Here is a 22,605-nt window from a genome sequence, read left to right on the forward strand (position 1 = left end):
GAAAGCGAGAGAGGAGGAGGGTGGGGTCATAAACTATAAAATATAGGGAGCAAGAGGGGTTATGGTTTGTCTGGACAATTTAGATAACAGGTTAGAAATAATTTTAAATAAAACCCCACTAACCAAATACTGCTGTATCTATTGTTTATTTGTGATATTAAAATCAATAATAGCATTAGACTATCATGGTTACAAGCAAAAATGTGGTACCAACTCCGGGCTGATACAATGCAGAGACATAATAACGAATAATACAAAATAAGAAAAACAGAGGCACAAAAGCACGAGTAGACACGTTCAAAATTTGTCACAACTGATTTTAAGCCTACTTCTGTACATTAACAATACTCAAAAAAACAAGTTGTTTTCCAACTAACTGTGCCTCTAAAATGAAAGAAAAAAAATTGAAAAACATGAGAAAGGAAAAAAACAAAAAACTCCAGCACAACACTGAAACATAAATAGAATAACTGTTCCGATATTGTATTTCAACAGGCATATATGTGTGAACTACAAATATAGACATTGCTAATAGGATCAAGTAACTGTTAGTTTCAGTAGGATACACTGAGAATTCTGCTTTAGAATCACCATGAGATCTAGAACAGAGCACTTAGCAATGAAGTACAGCCTTCCTACTGTGACAAAAAGATTTTACACTTGGGGAGTACACACACAGTACTAGCTACTTAAAGATCCCATGCTAATTTATCTAGTAAAATACCATACAACACCAGAAGCATTACATCGAGGTTATGAATTGTGGGTTTTTTCCCCAAATGGGTGACAATTCCTTCAATTGAAAATTGAACGTTGTATGGATTTCAAAACAAGCAAACCCTTGTTTTTTTTGTTTTTTTTTGTTACTACATTTTTTTTTCAAACCACACGCCAAAGGTCAATAATTAGCAAGAAGAATAGAAATTTGGCAAAGTTTGGAAGGAAATGTAAATCATTGCAGTGTGATGTGTGAGTGTGGTGCACAGATAAAACACAGGGGTTTGTTATTATCAGGTTGTGTGGTTGTCTTCTGAACGTTTTCAGGACGAAGTCGAGAAAACTAAGGCCAACAGTCCAGGTGACCCTACTAGCGCTCCAATGTCCTCCTTAAAGTAATAAACAAACAAACAAACAAACGAAAAGAGCTACCACCGCTACATTTACACACCCCTTCTCTCACCCGACCGTAGGTTCTGTCCATGCCCATCACAGTCATCCTTTAACCAGGACGAGGCCTTGGCACGGGTGTTTCCAGTGGCTCCAGCTGATGACAAATTGACCACTGTCCAGCACAGTTTCTTGCAAGGGGGGAAGAAAAAAGTCCATGAGCCTTAACAGATGTTAAGTCATGTTAAGCTCTCATACCACTGAGGGTGTTCAAGTATGTATTTTCAAAATTCAGCACCAATGGGCAGCGAGACGGGACTCCTACCCAAAGTCCATGTTTTGTTTTGCACAAATGAAGAGCTTCCCTACCTCCAAAAGCATAGTGGGAAGTCATGCGTCTATGGCGAGAAAACTCTGCACTTCTCGATGGAGGTGGTCAGGTACAGGGAAAACAAGCTGTCAGCAACTTGCACAAGTGGAACATCAACTGCTAATCACTAACATGAGCAAAAACAATACGGCCTTCTGCTTCCTGCCCTCTTATCGATCTTCTGTCAAACAATGCACGTGTCTACTTGTGTCATTTATTTGTATTTGGAAAACTGGGATTTCTGTTTGATTGACAGTAAACTGGTGAAGGCCTTTTCTTTCGGTAAATGAAGAACGCTGTTCCAAGTAAAGTCACACATGGTAATTAGAGGAACAGCAGAACCAGAAGAATCGAGAGGCACAGTAATCTTGAATGTTGGTGAGGGGAAACAATGCTTACAAAGTCTGACACTGTCTTTCCAAGGCTGATCCACCAGCTCCTCTGAGGGCCCTACAGAAGTCTTTAACCCACTACAGGTCTGCTAAATGTATTTCAGCAAAACCTTCTCATGTTTCATTCTGGAATTATGGGGAATAATGTATTTTCAACCAGATCACTGATAGCAGGCTGAAAAAAAAAAAAAGTACAGACATGTGATGGCAAGTAAAATGTAAAGATCACAGAAAACAAAACAAAACAAAACAAAAAACAGTTCAGACTTGTGCATTCACCTACTGATTTGAACCCAACGTACAAACCAAAAACAAACAAAAGAACTCAAAGAAATAAAACACATATTAACAATATTAACATTTTAAAACAATTCTACATCATAACAGCACTCTTTGGATAGTCACTCAACCATAATGTTCCACAAGTCAAAATGTACAAGCTTAACATATTGAATTGACTTCACTGAAGGAAGACTACATTCATTTTTACATGAAAACTGTCTGAGGCAAAGCAGCAACAGCTCTCATTCTGCAGAAAGCTTTACACAATAAAAAGAAACAATTAGCTTGATTTATTTCTTGGCATATTGGGCTGAAGACTTGTTTCCTTAGAAAACCTCAATAAATCAAGTTTGGATATTTCATTTGTGTGAATAAGGCACCTGATTCTGCAGGCATCATTTAAAAAAATCATTTTGTAATTTGCAATTAAACCAAGGGCAACAAGGGTCTTTTCAGCTTACTATCTGTAGTCATGTCAACAACTGAAGTGCTGCTGAATTGTGTATACATCAAAGTCTGTGAGGTATCTATAGTAAACCCCCTTGTGCTCATTCTTTAAGGTCAGTGACTTAATCAGTGTGTATGTTCTCTGCTCATGACAGAGGCTGACTGGACGGTCGGTTACTCTGTACTGTATGCAAGTGAGTTAAGTCAGCATGCACAATGTTCATACTTCGTCATCATGCTCAAATAACAATCCAATATTTGTGAAATAGTACAACAAAAAGCCTAAAAAATAATCATACTCAAAAATAAGCTTGAGGAATGCCATTTCTATAGCACTTTTGAAACAACGGTGTAATTTTACACACCTCCTTCTGTGAAACAATTTTAGTAACAGAATGAAAGCAAAAATGCTTACTCTGTAAAGGTCCATTACATGAGAAACAAACAACAGACGAAACATCATGACAGACAACCATCCAACAGGTTAAATACACATTAGAATGGACATGTTTATTTAGCAAACAGTAAGACACACTGCCTCTCAGAAAATGTTTGTCAAATGCTCTAAACCATTAATTATGGCCACCATATGGAACAACTTTTAGACTTAACCTGAACATATTAGTTACAATTTCTTAATAAAAACAAACAAAACAAACAAACAAAAAAAAAATTACTGGGAAAGCTGAAAACTAAAGCAATGTCCGCTTTTACTACAAAGACATACAAAATGCACCACTTAGAGCAATGTCTCTCACATGCTCAGGACACATATTTACAAAAAACTAAGCATGCTAAAATTATACAAATGAAAAGCCAACACACGAATGCAAACAGCTCTCTCTTTTTAAATGTGTACTGTAGCCATTTTGGAAAATTATTTAAGAAACGTTTCCGTAACTTTCTACTGGGATCCAACTGGCCATTATTTGTACAAATACAGTGGCAAGTACTTAACAAACAATAACAATATTTTACTTAGGAGTGGGCTCACACAAGTCAAACAGAACAAGGAATGGTTACGGAGTTTCTGTACAATTTTACAAATTGATTAAGCAGCTTCAGCCCAAACATTCATAGAATTTGTATATAGTGCAGACAACAGATAGAAGCACAATTTGGATTCAATACAGTAGCTAGCTTACTTGCTTTAGGATTGCAATCTAGCAATATAAAAGTTGAAATGGTAATTGAGACTCAGGATAATAGGCAAAAACAAATACATCAAATAAACAACAACTTGCTGGTTGGATCATTATTTCGATCTTGATAAAGCGTTATCAGTTGGAGTACGAAACAAATACAAACAAAGGAACACATGCAAAGTAAATAATATGCACCCTACTAAGCAATGGGTATTTTAAATATATTCCAGCTTAAGTGTGTATAATAAAATCATGTACAGGATTTGAAGATAGATCAATCTTCCTTTCAATCGGCCCTTAATTAACTCTAACTTAAACTATATGATACAATATGTGCTCTTTCATGATTACATTTAAATACCAAACGACAGAAAAAAAAGATTTACTGGCTTTGAATAACAACTATTTCCTTGACTGCTCGAATGCCACAGAGTCTCCGGGTTAAACACTTGTACTCACAATGTCACATCAAACACAAGAATTTTAAAAACAAAGGGAAAAAACAAACAAAAAAAACAATAGCCGAAGACAAAACATAGATACTTTCCCACTACAGCAGGCCACTGACTTAAGAAACATGCCTCCACCTTAAAACCCCATGCTCATTGTCACTTGCCAGTGTTTTTTTTTTTTTTTTTTTTTTTTTTTAAATAACAAATTGGTCATAACTATTGAGAGCCAATGCCAGGCTAAGAAGCTTTAGTTCAAGATGGCACAAAGAAGGCCAGGATAAGTTGTCATAGCAACAAAGCTTTTAGAGCCTTGCCTTTTATCAAGAATGGATGGGTGTTTGGAAAGGCAAAAAGGATGTAGTCTGATTAATTCCCTATGGCAAGGAGATTTGCCTTACAGTACAGCGATATAATTTTTTTTTTCTTTTTTTTTTCTGAGCCACTAATAAGAAGCTTACGCTTCCTCAAACGCCTCATATTTCCCCCATTAAGTACAAATTACTTTAAAAAATTATTGATAGCAATATTCACCTCTGGCAATGTTCAGAGAGAACATGTCAATACTGTACATCAACCTGAAGAAGGACACAAAGCAGAATTTGCACTTTTCCATAGGAAATGTCTACTAAAGGCAAATGGAGTTTGTGACGCTTGACTTGTCGTCACTCAGGGGCCTGTCCTCTCAAGACTTTACTTTCAACCTGTCCTGGTTAAGATGGTAAAAGTCAAGTACTCACTGCAGCAATCAAACAAGGCCTGTTTAGCAGCAGATGGAAGAAAAAGAATGCTTTTTTCCTCTTTTTTTTTCTTTTTCTCTAGACAAAGTGCTTTAGTTATCTTACATGTAATATAGGTATGTTTGTATATACACAAGATAAATATAGAAGATCTCATTTATATTTATAAAGAGAACACTGCAAAGTACAATAGCCTGTAACATGAACAGTACTGCTACAAACAAAATCTACTATATTACCAAAAAAAAAGAAAAAAGAAAAAACAAACAAACAAAAAAACAAAAAAAAAAAGAGAGAACATCTATGAGCTTCTATGATGCATGAACATTTTTAGCTTAAATATAATAGGGGTTGTAGAGGAAAATATTTTCCCTTCTTTAAATCAATCAAAAAAAATAAAAGCTTCACAAACACCCAAAGACAATCCATGACTATCCATCAAGCTTTTTCTTTTCAGATAACATGCAGTTCTGCATTGGGAAGTGCAGTAGCTTTTCACACTGGACAAGTATAAAGGTGCAGCAGCTAGCCATCATGGTATAGCTATAAAGCTCTCTCAGAATGCTTTCCTGCCTCAAAGTATAAGCATTATTTTAGGTTTGATCAAGGAAGAGCCTATGATTGGGTCCAGATTTGAAATCCTTTTAAGTACAATGTGCTGATAATAAATTCATCAAAGCCTTTCTCCAAAAGGGTTTATAGATATGTTCATAGAACATTAAACCGAGAAAAAAAAAAGAAATATTACAAAAATACATAGAATAAGTCTTTTTTTATGTATATCATTTCCAGATTACTCACTGAATATAAAGCTATAGAAAGGTGTCATGCTTATTAACATAATCATTGAAAAGGTACCATTTTATTGATACATATACAAGTCTGTGTATGCATGATTTACTGACTATACACCTGAAATACTCAAGATACATTTTTTGTTGTATGATTTTTCTCCTACATAAATTTAAAGGATATTAATAAAAGTGAACATTTTGGTTCTCTAATAACATCAAACATACACAATTACAAAAAGCAGCTTCAGTTCTAAAAGCATTTATGGGCAAAAGTGTAATGGTGGGAAACTGAACTGCTTGTTTTTTCTAGAAACCTTTCCAAAGCAAAACTTTGAACAGCACAAGAGCTCTAGAAGGATGCGAACAAATGCTTCTTTCTGTAGATAATTGGACCCAAGCAAATTTCACAGTTCGTTGAAAATCCCTGACCCTACAACTTTTTTCCTACATTCAATACGGTGTCAGGTTAGCTGTGCAAAACCTTACTTAAATTGGCTAGTTGCCAATTTACGTTGCATGTGTCTTTGGTACAAAAACAAAACAATCAGAATATAGTGTGCAAATCTCTTTTTCTTAATTAATATATGAATAGTTGTTTTAAAATACCCCCCCATACATACAACACACACGCACACACACATCCATTCTTCACTTAAATGAAGTACCAAAATAGAGAGAGGAAAGAAATATTTGTCAGAGCCATCTTATTTTACCTAGCACAGACTCTGTGGCATAAATCAATATTTTTTCCATGTTCCTAGGTTCATTCAGAATATCTTTATCAAGCTGAAATACGTAACAAACCCGCAGGTCTGACTTGCCTCACTGCTTTCCTTCTCCTTGAAACATGGTCCACTTGCATTCAAGTGATATTCTTTATCCCCACAACATCTACAAGGCACAATGAATCTTACTTTTAATAAGTACAAATATGAACAAGACCGAGTTGGGGAAACAATTTCTGAGCCCCTTCGATGCAACTTCAGAAAACATCTAGGGTCATCTGATGTGAAGACACTTTGATCAAAGTGGATAGACTCACCAGTACAAAATAACAGTTCTTCCCAGTTAAGGAAATAGATTTAAACGGACCATCTGCTCCAGTCAGTCAATAATCTCCCTCTATTCACCCTGAGACCACCAAGACAAAAGGAACAGAACACTCCAACCAAGTCCTATCCTCGTTGTCATGCTGTATCCCTGTCCTAAATTTATATGCCTACCATCGATCTTTGAGTTGGTTTCCAATAAAGGTAGATGAGTAACATGTTTCTATGTTTGCATTGGCTATGTCAGAGTTGGCATATAAGGATGTAACTTGTTTACAAATGCCACAACACCGGAATAAGAAAGCAGAGGTTTGGTTAAATGTTGAAAAATTTTACATGACCACATAAAATATGACATTTAGTACTTAAAATGTCTTTTTATATCTACGAGCCTTAAACAATGATCATAAAGTAAGTAGATTCCCTAAACACCTCTGCTTTCCTAATCCAGTAAAGGGGTATTTGCTGGACCAAAAATGGCTACAGCTGGAACTGGTTGCGTCTTCATCTTCAAATGGACGATACATTCCAGGAGGCATCTTGAAAATTGGCTTTTGAATTTTGCAAAATGGTGGCCTGCAGATGGAGTTTTCTCTTTTTTTTACCAGCCACATGCACACGTGGTTAGGAAACAGACTACTGAGTGCAGAGATTTCTGTAGGTGTGTGGAAGGTGAATATATACATACGTATGCACAGACTGACAGGTGTTCGTATGCATGTATCCATAAATTAAGCATTTTGAGCATCTCCAGTTGACATGGGCATGCAGAGTGTTGAGACAAGAATGGCGCGGATGGCTTTGAGAGTGCTTCCAAACACTATCTGGATGCATCTACACTTTCAGCGTAGGTACACGCAGTCCCACTAGACCTCCAGTAGGGTCACCCTTGCCTGTATTCTCAAGGATCTGGTTCACAAAATCTGAAGTCTGGCCAGCTACTGGTGACTGCACTGCATTAGGGGAAAGAATGAAAATAGAATTGAAATCTATCCATTAGTCAGATCTTCTTTCAGAACTCTAAAGTGAAAAGGCATTATATAACACAATGAACAACAACTATTGGTTTGCACTAGTGTTTACAATGCTGTAAAATGCTCTACCAGAGAGTTAGTGCTGGATAAAGTTCTTGAATACTCAAATGTCCAGCCAGATTGTATTTGGCCTCATTATTAACAGTATGTATGTATGTATGTATGTATGTATGTATGTATGTATGTGTGTATTATTCAAATATGATGTATATGTGCAACAATCAACAGCTTCTGATAGCTCAGCGTAAATCATTTTCCCAAAAACCGACTTCAAATAGTCTGGATTGAGTACTGCTAAATATGCTGAGTAAACATGCACATCTTTGTGTGATGTGTAGAAGCTGTCTGTAGAATAAAGTAGATACATTACATAAATACATTTATACATCAAAATCCTACAGTCAGTCAAATTAGACACAGAAAACTCTGTAGAACACTGTAGCTTAACTATGAATACAGTATATGTTTAGTTCTTACCTAGTGTCTCCTCTATGAGTTTGTCAAGCTTCTCTGCCATACTTGTCTCCTTATTATTTGAGTTATCTTGAACTTGATTCACAATCTCCTCTTTGATTGTATTAATCACAAACAGCAATCGATCTGCAGATAAAAACACATACACAACAAGGGAAATGATGGCCAGATTTAGGACAAAATAAGAACAAACGTATGGCAGAAGCTTTTTGCTCAGGGATGTCTGCTGTACCATATTCAGTGCCAAGACCCCACAGCTTGACCTTGTTGGCTTCATACTGAGCTTTTTTCTTCAATCTGCAAGCCCTGGAAGAACAGAAACATGCAACTTAACTTTGTGTTTATAATGAAGAAAAGTATAAAATTAGATGATTTAAACTAGACCTGCATCTCTCGTTAGGTTTGCATTGGTTTCTAATGAATTTGGTCTGTTTTCATGTTGAGGTTGTTTTCACATATCACATTTGCGACCAACCAAAATTAATGTGGCATATACTAATTTCTTGTTTGCAATGATCTATACTTATGTATCTTTCTCCATGGAAGATGAGGGGAAAAAACTACAAGCAAAAGCATTTCTCTAATATTTCTGCTGAAGATTACTCAGAAATGATCTCTGTCGTCAACAATTGATGCCAAATCCACAGAAATCCACTCTAGCCCTGGTGTTTGGGATGCTTACTTTCATAAGAACAAACAACCTAATCATAAGAAGATGAAACTTTGTGCTAGTAGAGCTTCCCCCCCCCCAAATAATCTCCTGTGAGGTGATGAGAGAACAGAAGTGATGAATGAAAGCAGCTCCTGAAAACAATTGTTCATAGAAAATCTTACCTAGATGCCAGCTTGTTTTTCTCCTTCCGAGAGCGAGGGCGAGCAGTCAGAGGCAGCTCACTAACAGGGGTCAGATCACTAATCACCTTGTTAAGTTTGCGCAATTCATTCCCAATCTGAAGCAGCTTCCGTGGGTTGGGTGTGAGATCCTCTACATCTGTTCTCCGGGACTTCTTTAGTGTGTATTTTCCTGAGAAAGAAAAACAGATGGTTATGAATGTCATGTATCTGTATCATCTGTATTAGTTTGTTTAAAGTGTATCTTTATTTGGATGTGAACAAGAAGTGGATGTGGCCTAAAACCAGAATGTTTGTTTAAATAAATAGAAATTCTACCCTTTAAGACCCCATAAATACGGGAAAAATAGGACTAATGTTAAATGTTAAAGTCATCGTTCATTCACAAAATAGAATAAAAGTTTCTCACTGCTATAATGACTGGAATGCGGTTAACATTAGAATGCTGACTATGATGTTCATAAGTAAATGAGGCACTGTAATCATTAGTGAATCACTGTGGTATAAATGGGATAACTCACATAAGACCACGCACTTTATAATGCACTTTTCAGGTAACAACATGCACAAGTTCATTATATCCCAAACCCCCCCATCCCTCCCACTGTCAGGCACCTGACCGACCCCTGGTGACTGACCCCTGGTAACCGACAAAAGGCTACTAACCGACCCCTCGTGACCCAGTGACCGACAAACCCCACAAAAATCTGAATATCTGCACCTTTTTTTTAAACACTTTTTATTAGCACTTATTGTAAAATGAACATTTATATGAACATGCAGGAAAGTGCAATTTATCTCTCATCTCACCATGATGCAGGCCATTCTTTTGATACATATTGCTGGGAAGGGTGTCTCTGTCCCACTCTGAAGGTTTTAGCATCCGTTCTTGTTTAGATGGGGTGAGTTGCTCGCTGTATTCCCAGAAGTATCTGCGTTTGCCCCTCTTTCTGGAAATTCCAGCAGTCAGACCTTTAACGTCTTCTACCATGTCAGTGTCGCATCCTGTTCAAAAGGGAGGAGAATGCTCAGACTTAAAAAGACAAAAAGAAGAAGTGACAAAGACAAGGCTTGAAGAAAAAAATCCCTCACATCTCACTTAACAAGACATGTTCTAGCAATGGTTATTGTAATGCCTCATCAGTAAGAGTTCACACTAGATCACAGCTTATCAAACAAGAAAATATGACCCAATTCTGAACCTGCTTCAGTAACTGCTTAGAAAGGTCATCAAACAAAATACTGGATTAAAAACTACACATCTAATCTACAAATACATTTTGCAAGTTATTAGCTTGTGGATAATGAGACCTATAATAATAACCGCACATAAGCAATAAATGTCTGTCAAGACATTTGAATAAATACATCTACATGCTGATTCGTACCTGGCTCTGAGAATGCATCGCTGATGTCATCATCTTTGTCTCCCTCATACTCATCATCATCTTCCTCCTCTTCCTCTTCATTTTCTGAAAGCTCATGCTCACTGCCAAATCCTTCATCGTGGTCTTCATCATCCAAGTCCACCCCCTCTGCATCCTCCTCTTCCTCTTCCTCCTCGCCGTCTTCTTCTTCCTCCTCTTCATCTTCCTCCATATCAGTGGAAGCTTTGCCTGCAAGCCTTACCCGGTTCAGGAACAGTGAGTAGTTGTGTTCATCTTCTTTCTTCTTCTCAGCAGCAGCAGTAGCATCAGCACCAAGAGCAGTCACGGTGAGCACGGTTTCACTGCTGCCAGCCACAGGAAAGTTAAGTTTCGTTGACTTTCCTCTTAACAACCCCACCTCTGGAGTAGAGCCACATGGAGTGTCTCTTTTACAAATTTCCACTCTTGTCTCACAAACCAAGGGAATCAGAGAAGATGGAATGTCAGTAGTGGCTGCTTGGACATTACTGATCAAAGAAGCACTGGTCTCTTGCTCCTTGATGAGAGGAGAGCTAGCAGACACACTGATCTGCTGAGTACAACTCTCTATTAAGGACTTGCGTGATACGCCAATGCAAACCTTAGCCTTGCGTACATAATCTGTGTTCTCTGGCAGGGGAGATGCAACCCTGCTAGTCCCTTGCATCTGGGCTTTTGACATAGTCTCAGTGCATGAGGCTACTGGCCACGTGGCCTTCTGGGAGCCATCTGCGTAATCCGGCAGTGTACTGTGGTTGGAGGAAGTGCCTGTGATAGAAGTGGTGGTTCTGGCCATCTTCTTGCCGACGATTGATGGAGGAAAAAGAGTCTGCTTTTGGCCTGCCAATGAATCTGGAAGGTATAAAGTATCTGACACCGGCTGAGAGTCCTCACTGTTGAGCTGCGCCAAGGTGGGTGTACGGCCTATGACTTCCTCATCTTGGTAAGGGCTGGAGAAATCATCTAAGCCCAAGAAGTCAACCTCCTTCGTGCCCCAGATGTCACAGCTGGTGAGGCGTGTGTACTTGGTCAAGTCTTCCCAATATGTGTCCCACTGTTCAAAGTTGGAGCTGTAGGTCAGGTCATTGTCTATTAGTTCTGGAAGATTTTCCATGCTGTCAAACTCCTTGCAGTCCTCAACTTCAAACACGTCTCTTCCGGGGCTCTGGCGACAAGTCATATCTCTGTCCTGCAACAGGGATATGAGATCAACTAGAAATAACTAAACAAAATATTCCAAGTGATTCAAAGCAATGTAAAACCTCTGCACATTCTCACCAGTTCATAAATGAAGTCTGGGTCTGAGTTGTTGGCTAACAGGTCAGTGCTGGTCAGCGCCTGGTCAGCGAAAGTGTAGTTTTGAAAGGCATCCCCAAAGGGAGGATCCATTCCACTGACACTAGGCTGCATAACAAATGAAACAGATTCTGCTGAATTATCAATACAAGGGTGAAAATATTTTTTTCTGCTCTGTGATAAAACAGGCATCTAGAAAATAAGTTTGGAAGACATCGGCTTGTGATCACCTATTTGAAACATATAAGAAATTATTTGCTGGTTGGCAAACTCTACGGAAAATGAAGTATTCAAAATCTTTAAATGTAGAACATTTTTGCGTACAGCTGACACATTACATAATAAGCCATACCTGAGGCATTGCCGGGAACAGATTTCTGGTTCCTTGGCGGAAACTTTTCTGCCACCTCACTTCCCACAATACCCTTGTTCTTATGTCAGTCTCTGGCAGAAAATCAACGTAACCACTAAGTCGTTCTCCAATAGCAATGCCTTAGCCACACATGTGAGTATGGCAGCGCTTTTCTCCCGTGTTCTCTGCAGAAAAGGAAAATGTAAAAAGATATTAACAAATGAAAAGTTTGAAATATCAATATGATGCCTATTATCTGCATGTGATACAATTTTGTAGGACAGTGACACAGGCTGTGCAGTACTGTAAACATGTGTATAAATAAAACGCCACTTACAAACTGCAATTCAGTGTACAAACAGTGGCTACAAGCAGCTGTCACAAACGGCTGTTTGCTGAAATTAGAACAAGCACTAGCAACATCAACTAATAGACCATTGTTCTTTGGTGCAGCATGACACAAACAGCAACAGGAGACCGGAAGAAATTGAATTACTTTGTGCAAAATCATGCATGTCTAGCCATGGTCAAAAAAAGTTACATAGGCCCTCTGAAAAAGGAGATTCAGCTCCATGGAAGAAAAGCTAGCAGCCCTGAAGCCAGTTCGGAAGAAGGCACAGAGCAAGAGCAAGAGTGTCAAGCGCTGGGGCTATTTTTAAACAACCTCTGCAGCACCCTTTCACCACTGCCTACAGATCGTCATAAACAGAGGAACCCGAACAGCCTAACACCCTTTGCATAACAAATCAAGTGAAATATGCGTGAGAGTGCCAGGGCTGTACTGGCCAGCTGCGAGATAGAGCAAAACAGCCTTCTTCGTGTGCTCGATGACATCATTTCCTCCTGGCATTGTGAACCAGTTATTGCCCTTCAGTTTATGCACACTGTAAAGAATACTTTTTTTGGTGTTTCCCTAAAACACTAAACTGATCTGACTTTCTGCTATGGACAAAAACTTAATACATTTTTTTTTTTAAACTTTTGCTTAATAATTTGCTATAACAAGCAGAATTCCGGTGAATTTTATACTACCTGATTGGTGCGTCAATTTATCCTGGAACAAAAGTTTACAAATCAGAGGCAAGTGATACCAGTTTCGGAAATGGCTGTGCTGCAAAGAATGCCCAGGCTAGGGAAAAAAAAGCTGAACAAAGCGAAAGAGAAACCTTCAGCTTAGACCCTTCCTGGTAAAAGCAGGACAAATTGTGTACTGTGTGTTGCTCATCTTAACACCATCTTTTGAGCAACTCTAATCTAGAGTAGGCTTGAGCTATATAACAATCATTTTTTCAACAATTCATTCCAATCCACCGATATGATGGGTCAAGCAGCCTTCCCAGACTGCATATATTTACAACCACACTGGAATGTTTCACTGTTTATCGCTCTGCTCTTCTGTGTTTGCCATATACAATTTCACTTCGGAATGATTACTATTCTCATGTTAGTGACATCATCAGCACATGTGACATTTCAAAGACATATCGTTTGGCTTAAAATATGAAAGATTGTCATTTGATGAAAAGAAAGGAAGTATGTAATTTATACTGGAAGCTCCTTTATGAGCTGTAAAATGAGTGTGGTGTCTTTTAGTGGATCTATTTTATATGGCCATATTGTATACAAAAAAAAATCACTTGATATGAATTTCTTGTTTATAGAATTGTGCACCATGTGGGCTTGTGCCTGCAGGTAATCACAGCCATGCCAATATTCAGCATAACAATATTCCACTGCCACAATAACCAGTGATTATTAGGATTGTAGTACATTACCAGACTGGATATTCTTTATGCATTTTGTGCAGGAGGTCTGCAATTTAACAACAGAGTACGCTATTACAAGTGATACAACAGTTTGGGGTATTATATACAGTTGTGCTCAAAAGTTTACATACCATAAAATTTGCAAGATATGTTTTGTTTTTTTTTGTTTTTTTTAAGAAAACGGGTGAGAAGGCAAAACACAATCATCAAACAAAACATAAAAAAAAGAAAATAAGGATAATCCCTGTTCTTCTTGGTAAAATGAGTCCAGTTCCTGTAAATTTTTTGGTTGTCTTGCACAAACTGCACGTTTGAGATCTCCCAAAGTGGCTCGATGATATTGAGGTCAGGAGGCTATGATGGCCTCCAGAACCTTCACCTTTATCTGCTGTAGCCATTGGAGGATCAACCTTGCCTTGTGCTATGGATTATTGCCATGTTCGATGTGCAACTTTCTTGTTCTAGAATGCATTTTGTCTGCCAGTATTTTCTGATAACATGCGGAATTCATCTTTCCATCAATTTTTACTAACCTCCCTGTGCCACTGGAGCTCACACAGCCCCAGAACATAAGAGATCCACCATAGAACATAACACCCAGAACATAAGAGATCCACAGTGGGGATTGTGTACCTTTCACTGTAGGCCTTGTTGAAACATAGCGTTTATGGTTGTGACTATAAAGTTCAATCTTGGCTATAAAGTTCTATCATGACCAGAAGCAGTGAGGCTTGTCTAAGTGCTGTCTGACGTACTAAAGTTGGGCCTTTTTGTGGCTTGGGTGCAGTAACGGCTTTCTCCTGCAACTTGACCATGCAGGTCCTTTCTGTTCAAGTACTGTACCTCCTTATTGTGCTCCTTGAAACAATACCACCACTTTTTTCCCCAGAGCAGCTTGTATTTCACTCAAAGGTGTTTGTGGGTTTTTCTTTGCGGCCCGAACAAATTCTAGTGGGAGGAATCTTTCCGTCAATTATTCAAGAATATGTAAACTTTTGATCAGGGTTGTTTAGGTGATTTCAGTTATCATTAGGTTTTAAAAACTCATATCTACTCTCAGGTGCACTTGTGTGGGAATTCTCATTGTCTGTCAAGGTTAATGGAGAATGTTTGGAGTTTCTAAATGTGAAGATATTTGTTTTGTTTAATGCAGAAACCTATATTGCTCAAGTCTAAACCGTGCCCTGAACTCGGGGTGTGCCACTCAAAACAAAGCCCATTCAGAATGGATGATTGGGATTAGAACTACATTCAGGAGTAACATACTGTAAATGAGTCCAGAAGGAGGCACAAGACAGTCTTTATGACTACAGCCAGATCACGAAAAGCATCCCAAATGAGGGGCCGGCGAGATATGGCTTGCAATATGACGACAACAAATAGGACCCCATATGTTGTATTTTTGCATTATAAGACACCCAAGTAAGCTTTTTTCTTACATTTAAACATGCTTGTGTTGAATTTTAAAACTACATAACATCAGTGCAAAATGATGCCCAAGTAGATGTTTTCTACATTCAAATGGATAAATCAGGGAGCCATATTGCACTCATTTAGAATTTAACTCATTTAACTGACTTAAGCGCACATAAGGTCCCAATGAGGAAATAACATTGTTTCATGGTATTTTTTGTCAAAATAAATCATTTTCATGCCTAATGCCTACAACAGCTCAATAACTGGCAAACATTTAAGCTGCAGTGGTGCAGGCACTGGGATGAGATGAATGTGTGATTACTTGTTTTAATAGCATTCATGTGCAAGAATGATGATTCGCATGTTTAAGTAGAGCTAGGGTTTTTTTTTTTGAAGGAAGAAATGAACAGAAGAAACGATACTAACAAAAGTTCTCATCTGTCATCGTCCTGTCAGTCATCACGTCTCACCGGTTGACTCCTGCTCTGTGCTGCGTCGTCACGTCATAACTTTAGGCTCCGTTGTCCGACTGAACTAAATTTTTTCTAGCGATGTCTTTTTCACCAAAGACAAAACTACTAGAAGGGCCAGAACAAATCACCTTGCGGATTGTATCTGGCCCATGGGCCGCCAATTGAATAGCTCTGATCTACAGTAAACAGAAGACATTATACACTAAAGCAAATGGTAAATAATAATAGTAATAATAATAATAATAATAATAATAATAATAATAATAAAGGTAATTACATACTTTCAGATATACATGCTAGGGATGCATCAATATTCTCTATTCAACTCAACTCAAATTTGGTAAGACAGTGTTTCAATACAAGAAAAAAAGAGAATTGCTTGAATATGTGCTTGTTGATTAGAGAGGTGAGAGTGAGATGGCCAGAGAAGCTGACACATAAATTAAGAAACCACTCTTTACAAACATGATCAGAAAAGCATCACAGATTGTGCAGGGGAAACAACAGCACTTGGATTAGGACCACAGTCAAAGTGCCAAGTGTGAAAACCATCGGGGTCTATTGCAGGCACACATTCACCTAAACTGCACAACTGAAGATTGGAAAAGCAGAAACTGGTCTATCCCCCAAAAACACAAAAACAACAACTGCCCCTCTTCAGTTAGCATGTAGCCACAGTAGCCTCAGATTCCTGTTTTTGGCTGACAGGGATAGTACCTGATTTGGTCTTCTGCTATTGTAGTGCATTCAACTCAATATTTGTCTCAGTTTTAAGCAGTCTGGCATCCTCATCTGACCTCTCACTAAAAACTGTTGTGTAGGCGCTATAGATTGGTGTATGTGGAAAATCCCAGTAAATCTTTAATCTTGAAATGACATGAAATGAAAAAACAACTGACAAGATAAATGAATGAATTTCCTGTAAAAGTGGTTGTATTAAAAAAAATACAAAAATGTAATTAAACATGGCTGTTTTGAATTGTATGACTGGTATGTCCGGCTATTTTAATCTGCAGTTTTCTTGTTTTGCTCTCAGAGACACAGAGCTCTCTGCAGAGAAAGCCCACTGACTGTCAGCATTGTAATTCACATGTTACCAGACCTTAATTAATCAAGATTTGGGGGATATTTTTTTAGTTCCTGCTTGCTGTTTGAAGTAGTATGTTTATTTATTACAAACTCTTTTTATAACCAATAGCCTACTTATTATAAAGCCAACTAAATATATTTTGTCATGAAGATGTACTAAATTGAGACCCTTTTATCAAATAGCATTATATAACATTTGATTGAAGCACTGGGTCTATTAACTATTAATCCAGTAAATATTGCTTTGAATCAACAGATTTGTGAAAAGTGCTATGAAATAATGATTTATGAAATTAAAGGCTTTAATTTAGCCCTTTTAAAATTTTCCTAAAGTGATCGAAATCACACAAGATTAACTTTGCACTCTGTCTCTCAGACATGTCTCTGCAGCAAACAGTAGGAGGCATGAACACAAAAATCTTAAGAATGGGGATGTTATGATCCAATCCAATGAGTCCTTCCAGCTTAATATATATATCTGCTGTGTTTCATGCAGCAGGTATTAAAAAGTAGCAGTATAGTCATAACAATTTGTCACTTTGGTTGTGCTGAGCAAGTAGTTTTCATCTCTACAGCTTTACAGGAGGCCCGGTGTAGAGCTGCCACAAACAGATTGCAGCAATCCCCTGAGTGTTCTGGTTTTAGGAGGGAACTTAGGAGAGGGACCATAGCTACCCATCACGCAAGTGTGTGTGGGAAGTAATTTGGACTTAATCAAACTGTAATGTAACACTGTAAAGATGTGCCATGTAAAAACGCCACCAGTTAACAGTTTCCAGTGCATTGTGGACCTTGGGCAATTTGGGTAGGTGATCTCTGATACTTCAGCCTGATCTCTGACACTTCATGCAGTCTGAACTCTGCAGCCTGATGTTTGTCAAATCTTTCTGTCACAAAGTCAGAGCCACATTTTATAAGCAAATAACCACCGTGGCTTTTTCGCTGCCGTTGATGTTACAGGATGTTTACAGGAAGAAATGTCGACCTATAAAACCTCAAACACGCCACATCTCTCTCTGCAAAAGGCAGCCATTAAACACTCGCTTACAAGTGTTACACTACAGTATCTGTGGCTTCTGCTCCTGCTCCTTTAAATCCAATCGAAGCTTCGCGTTTGACTCGGACGTACTCCACAACGCTGAATTCAACATGGGCCCCTTTCGAAAACAAACGTCAACCAAACGTCTAGCGCACTGCGCCAACGCCCACGCTTTCTAGAGCTCTCATTGGCTAGACGCGCCTCTTCAGCCCGCCCCCTACGCAAAGCTAAGCTGCCTGCCTCAACGTCAATCACAGAAAACCGTAAATATCCTTCGCCTATCAAGTGTGGTTGAGAACTCCGAGCAACAAACAACACACAAGGCCTTCCCCTCGTTACGTAAATAAGTGTATTATACACATATATAATTCATATTATTATATCGCACTTTATTATTATCACTGCACCGCCTAGTTACTAACATGTCAGAGGGAATAAACATCATTTTCTGTGACGGGGAAAAGACCAGTCGTGCAAATTGGTCGCAAAAAATAAAAAATAAATAAATTAAATTATCAATGCAAATGTATTGCCTACAATATGCACAGGACTTTGTACTAAATAGTTGTATTATATTATGGTAAAAGGGATAAAGAAGAGCAAGTTTGAGAGCCTCAGTCACTTGTGTTGTGTAGTAGGGGGCGTGTACTCACACTGCAATACACTACTCCAACATCTCAGGGGTTTGGTCACATTCTCATCATATAAAAGACACAAACGAGCAAATCAACTACCAGTGACACAATTCTAAAATCCATAGGAACAAATAAAGATGATACTGATTTTCAATTAATTCTCTGATTTGATCAACTTTTATACACTGGTTTAGTTCATCGCATCGTTTGTTTGACATTTCATCTAGCTTTCATTGATCAGAAACGTTCATCATTGCGATGTAGTTTATTTAGACTGAGATTTAAACGACTGACGGAAAGACAAACACAAACACGTCCACAGTTAAGCGTTTTCGTCCTTCATGAAGACATTTTATAACTTTATCCGCTGGTATAAATGCTGAAACACGGCAAACGACGAGGCACAAAACGCCCCACCAGCCGTCTGTCTCGCTTTTAGCAAGGACAACCTTGACATCAACAACAGCCAAAACCTTCTAGAACAATTCAGCGACTGTCATGATAGTGATAGCAAATCAGCCATCGGAGTTCACTAGTAGTGCAAAAAAACAACACGGACACATTAAGAGTAGTAACCAGAATCATCAAGCACACAAAACGCATCGAATCACAAGAATACTGTAGCGTTTTAGTGCGGAACTAAAACTTGTTTGCTGCTTTGATAACTATGGCCTCCGTCCCTCCCACTCTCAGTTAGCAGCAGCAGCTAGCTGCTTATCACAACTTAGCTTCTGAGCTAACAGCAGGAGACAATGTTTGTATTCATGTTTAACGAGCACTTCGACAGTGTCTGCAACTTAAAACGCGGATAAAAGATATACTCACCTATAACTAGGTGTTACAGTTGTAAAAAGAAGGCTTCGGTAAGAGTAGTCTGTATGAGAACTTAAAAGAAATGTCCTCACAAATCCACGCTGTCTTCTCTCTGGTTTGTTTTGTTTATCTTCTTCCTGACGGGTTTCTGGAAAGCGCGTGACTCCCTCACCACGTGCTGACGCCTCGACCAATCAGAGCGTGGCTTCGGGATTGACTCAAAACTAGACCTCGAGCCATTTATACAGAGTTGTCTTCAAATGAGAAGCAAAAGAATAGCACAAAAGGAAACGACCAAGTCTGATAGTTACTGTTGTGTAAGAACATGTTTTTTTATTTGCAATAGGCAATGAATAGATTTCACATACATGACATTTCTGACATTTAAATTTAATGATTTAAATAAAGCAATATTCAACACACAGAGCAACATGTATTGAATAACACATTAAAAGTGGAGCAGACAAGTAATCCGATTCATATTCTTGTAATATAATGTTCCTCAAGCTTCTACAGCAGCTCTTTTGGCTTGCATTTATACACATCCTTACAACCATATTATGTATCCACACTTTAACATGCATGAGGTGTCTGAGTGCTGGGATTTTGAAAAAGGAACAAGTACAAGATTCCACCAGTGGGCAGGGTGATCGTGCCAGTGTTTTCACTTGGGCGGTCTACAGTGCACTGCATTGCACGGAGTGCTTGGATCTACCCATAGCCCTGGGCTGCATGCCAATGCCTCCACTAAATAATAGCATCTATTAGTCTCAATAAGGAAAGAAAATCCAAAAGACACCATAATGGCACTTTGTCATGCTTGAGATCTCAAAATTTACCAGGTAACCAATTAGGTCTGAGATATAAGGCACCATATTCCACATAGTATTCAAATGGCACTTTTACCATATTGTATCACATAAACCACTTGTATCATTTGTATCAAATGACCAAACATTTAAAATAAACTTGAATGTACAAAACCTCATTCTGCTTTTACAACAAGCTTCTGGAGTCTAATGAATGGTTTTGGTTTATCATTACACCTGCATTAAAGTAGTAGAAAAAAACAGTTTTGATCCAGGTCTTTGCACTCAAATAAACCAAGGACCATATAGGAACAGTGGTGCCAGAGGAACCATATGGTGTCATTGGTCAGTGTTGGTCCAAACAGTGGGTGCAGCTGAGATAAGATGGCTATCAACCAACTAGAAAGAAACAAGAACAATGACATCAGAGTAATAAACAAAAGGGTTCTGATTTACTGTTCTGCCAGATCCCACGTTTTTGGGATTCTAGATAAGTCAGGAATTTAATTTTGTCATGGTTACTCGTTTTACACAAACACACAGTTAGATGAAAGGGCTAACCACACAATGTAGCCAGTATTATCCTTTACAAGACAAATAATTTCTTCCCTTAGAGGACTTCGGTTTAATCATACCAAGAATTACAAGAGTGAACCAAAACAAAACTAACATTCTTGGAGTAGACTTCAGGCAAACAGTTTGCAATGATGCATGACAAACTCGATATTACTAAAATACATCACAGACCATCATTTAAACTGCATTATCATAAATGTAAATACTTATTGTAGAAGTGCTTTCTGTATTAAATAGTTGAAAGTTAAGGACCATTAGTGGAACATCATATATCATACTCCATTTAGTCTGCTGTTATGTACTATCATAGATATTATCTTTTACTCTCTGTTAATATGCATACAATGTGACAGTTTCCCAGATACAGGTCTGAACTGGGATTCTGGTACTGAACAGTACCAGAACTATCGCATTGTTATCGCTGGTTTCCAGCTGTATTCATCTAATTAAAGGATCACAATGGTACAACTACACAAAGAAATGGCCTCAATGGTTTATGAATGGGTTGCTATGTAAATACATTCCACAAACTATCTATAAAATGGATGAGAGCTGTGCTGTTTGTTTTTGCTGTTTCCTGGATTCCCTTGTGCATAGCCAACTGTTCTATTTCTGCAAGATTATCCTTCTGTTTGGGAAGCCTTATGTACTTTGATGTGAAAATTTAAGCATATTGTGGAACAGACTGTAGGACAACATCATTTCTTAATGACTTTAGTATATCTGTTAAAGTCATTAAGTTTTATCATTGCAGTTATACACTAGTATATAAAAGGTCTCCTAAATCACCAGACCTGTCACAAAGCCACTGCTGAGGTATTAAGCAAGACATGTAAATCTCACATGCTCAGGTTTTTTGCTTAGATTCAGATTCTGCCCCAGTCTGACAAATGAAAAAAGGTTGATGTACAAAAGAAGATATTTAAGCTATCCTGATAGGTTATAAAAGGAGTTCTGGGTCTTTAGTAACTAACAATGTGTTTATCTGAAAACTTGGATCTGAAGTTAAAGGTCTTTTACTTTATCCTCTTGAGAACACATTGGTTCTCACAGCAGGGTTGTACAAAAGGCTTTTCTGTTTATTCACAGGATTTGGCAGAGATGAAAATGAGGAGAAAATACAAACAGCTGACTGTAGCGCCATTTGTGGCTGATCAGAAGTAAAACAGAAAGTTTGCATGTGATGCCTGTGAGTCCTGTAACTTGTCTAGTTATGGAGTGTTAGAAACCATTATACATTCTTCCGCTGATCAGAATTAAAAATCCTACATGGCTAAAGTTTATGTAAATGAAAAAGGGAATTAATAAGTGAAGAATACTTACAACAGATTGCAGTCAGCATCAACATGATCACAATAACACTACAGAAAAATACAAAATAGTATGTTATTTAATAATAGACTTCTGAATATTTCATAACAATTTGTCATCCCATGCACATTAATATAGTGGATTATATCACATTATCTGGATGTGAATCCTGAACCCGTCCAAATGAAATGTAAAAGTCATCAGTAAGTCACTTGACTTCAGTAAAAAGCTCCTTATGGTAATGTACTGAGTTAAACACGGCAAAGTTTTAATGAAGGAAGTTACCCTCTGTTTGGCCCCACTAACAAACACCCAAAAGAATGTCACTACAGATATTGGTATGGCAAATGAGTGTTCTTTTTAGAGAGTGACTTTTTAAAAAGTTTACAAAAACTACTTCAAATATTCACCGACCAGGAAGTTAATCATTTCAGCAACATGAGTTAATCCTGCCTCCTGTGCTGGGATTTGGCTAAAAGTCCATCTCCA

The 22,605-nt window shown here is 38.1% G+C and overlaps 1 protein-coding gene across 5 annotated transcripts; it reads right to left on the reverse strand.

Annotated features, from left to right (window-relative positions):
• Positions 1–127: 127 nt before the first annotated feature.
• On the reverse strand, positions 128–19,590 carry crebrf (creb3 regulatory factor). Of its 5 annotated transcripts, XM_047805991.1 has the most exons (10): positions 19,433–19,580; positions 15,798–16,020; positions 12,190–12,374; positions 11,820–11,945; positions 10,524–11,730; positions 9,946–10,140; positions 9,118–9,307; positions 8,516–8,589; positions 8,287–8,409; positions 7,849–8,154 (listed from the first exon to the last, which is right to left on the reverse strand). In XM_047805991.1, exons 3-10 carry the CDS (start codon positions 12,196–12,198, stop codon positions 7,913–7,915), a joined length of 2,166 nt encoding a protein of 721 aa, XP_047661947.1. In that variant the 5' UTR covers positions 12,199–12,374; positions 15,798–16,020; positions 19,433–19,580; the 3' UTR covers positions 7,849–7,912. The 5 variants fall into 5 exon arrangements, with proteins under 5 accessions (XP_026995704.1, XP_047661949.1, XP_047661947.1 ...); XM_027139903.2 differs by lacking the exons at positions 7,849–8,154; positions 15,798–16,020 and adding an exon at positions 128–7,728 and having other exon boundaries at positions 19,433–19,590; XM_047805990.1 differs by lacking the exon at positions 15,798–16,020 and having other exon boundaries at positions 19,433–19,590.
• Positions 19,591–22,605: the final 3,015 nt, after the last annotated feature.

This window comes from Tachysurus fulvidraco, chromosome 21 (genome assembly GCF_022655615.1).
Source record: "Tachysurus fulvidraco isolate hzauxx_2018 chromosome 21, HZAU_PFXX_2.0, whole genome shotgun sequence".
In the NCBI taxonomy this organism is placed as follows: Eukaryota; Metazoa; Chordata; class Actinopteri; order Siluriformes; family Bagridae; genus Tachysurus; species Tachysurus fulvidraco.

What these genes read in the sequence shown, in the direction of transcription:
- crebrf (XM_047805990.1), bottom strand. An exon ending in CGATGCATTCTCAGAGCCAG is followed by an intron (nt 10,141 to 10,523) that starts GTACGAATCAGC and finishes CCTTTTGAACAG; the next exon opens with GATGCGACACTGACATGGTA. An exon ending in GGGTCTTGGCACTGAATATG is followed by an intron (nt 8,410 to 8,515) that starts GTACAGCAGACA and finishes TTTTATCTGCAG; the next exon opens with ATCGATTGCTGTTTGTGATT.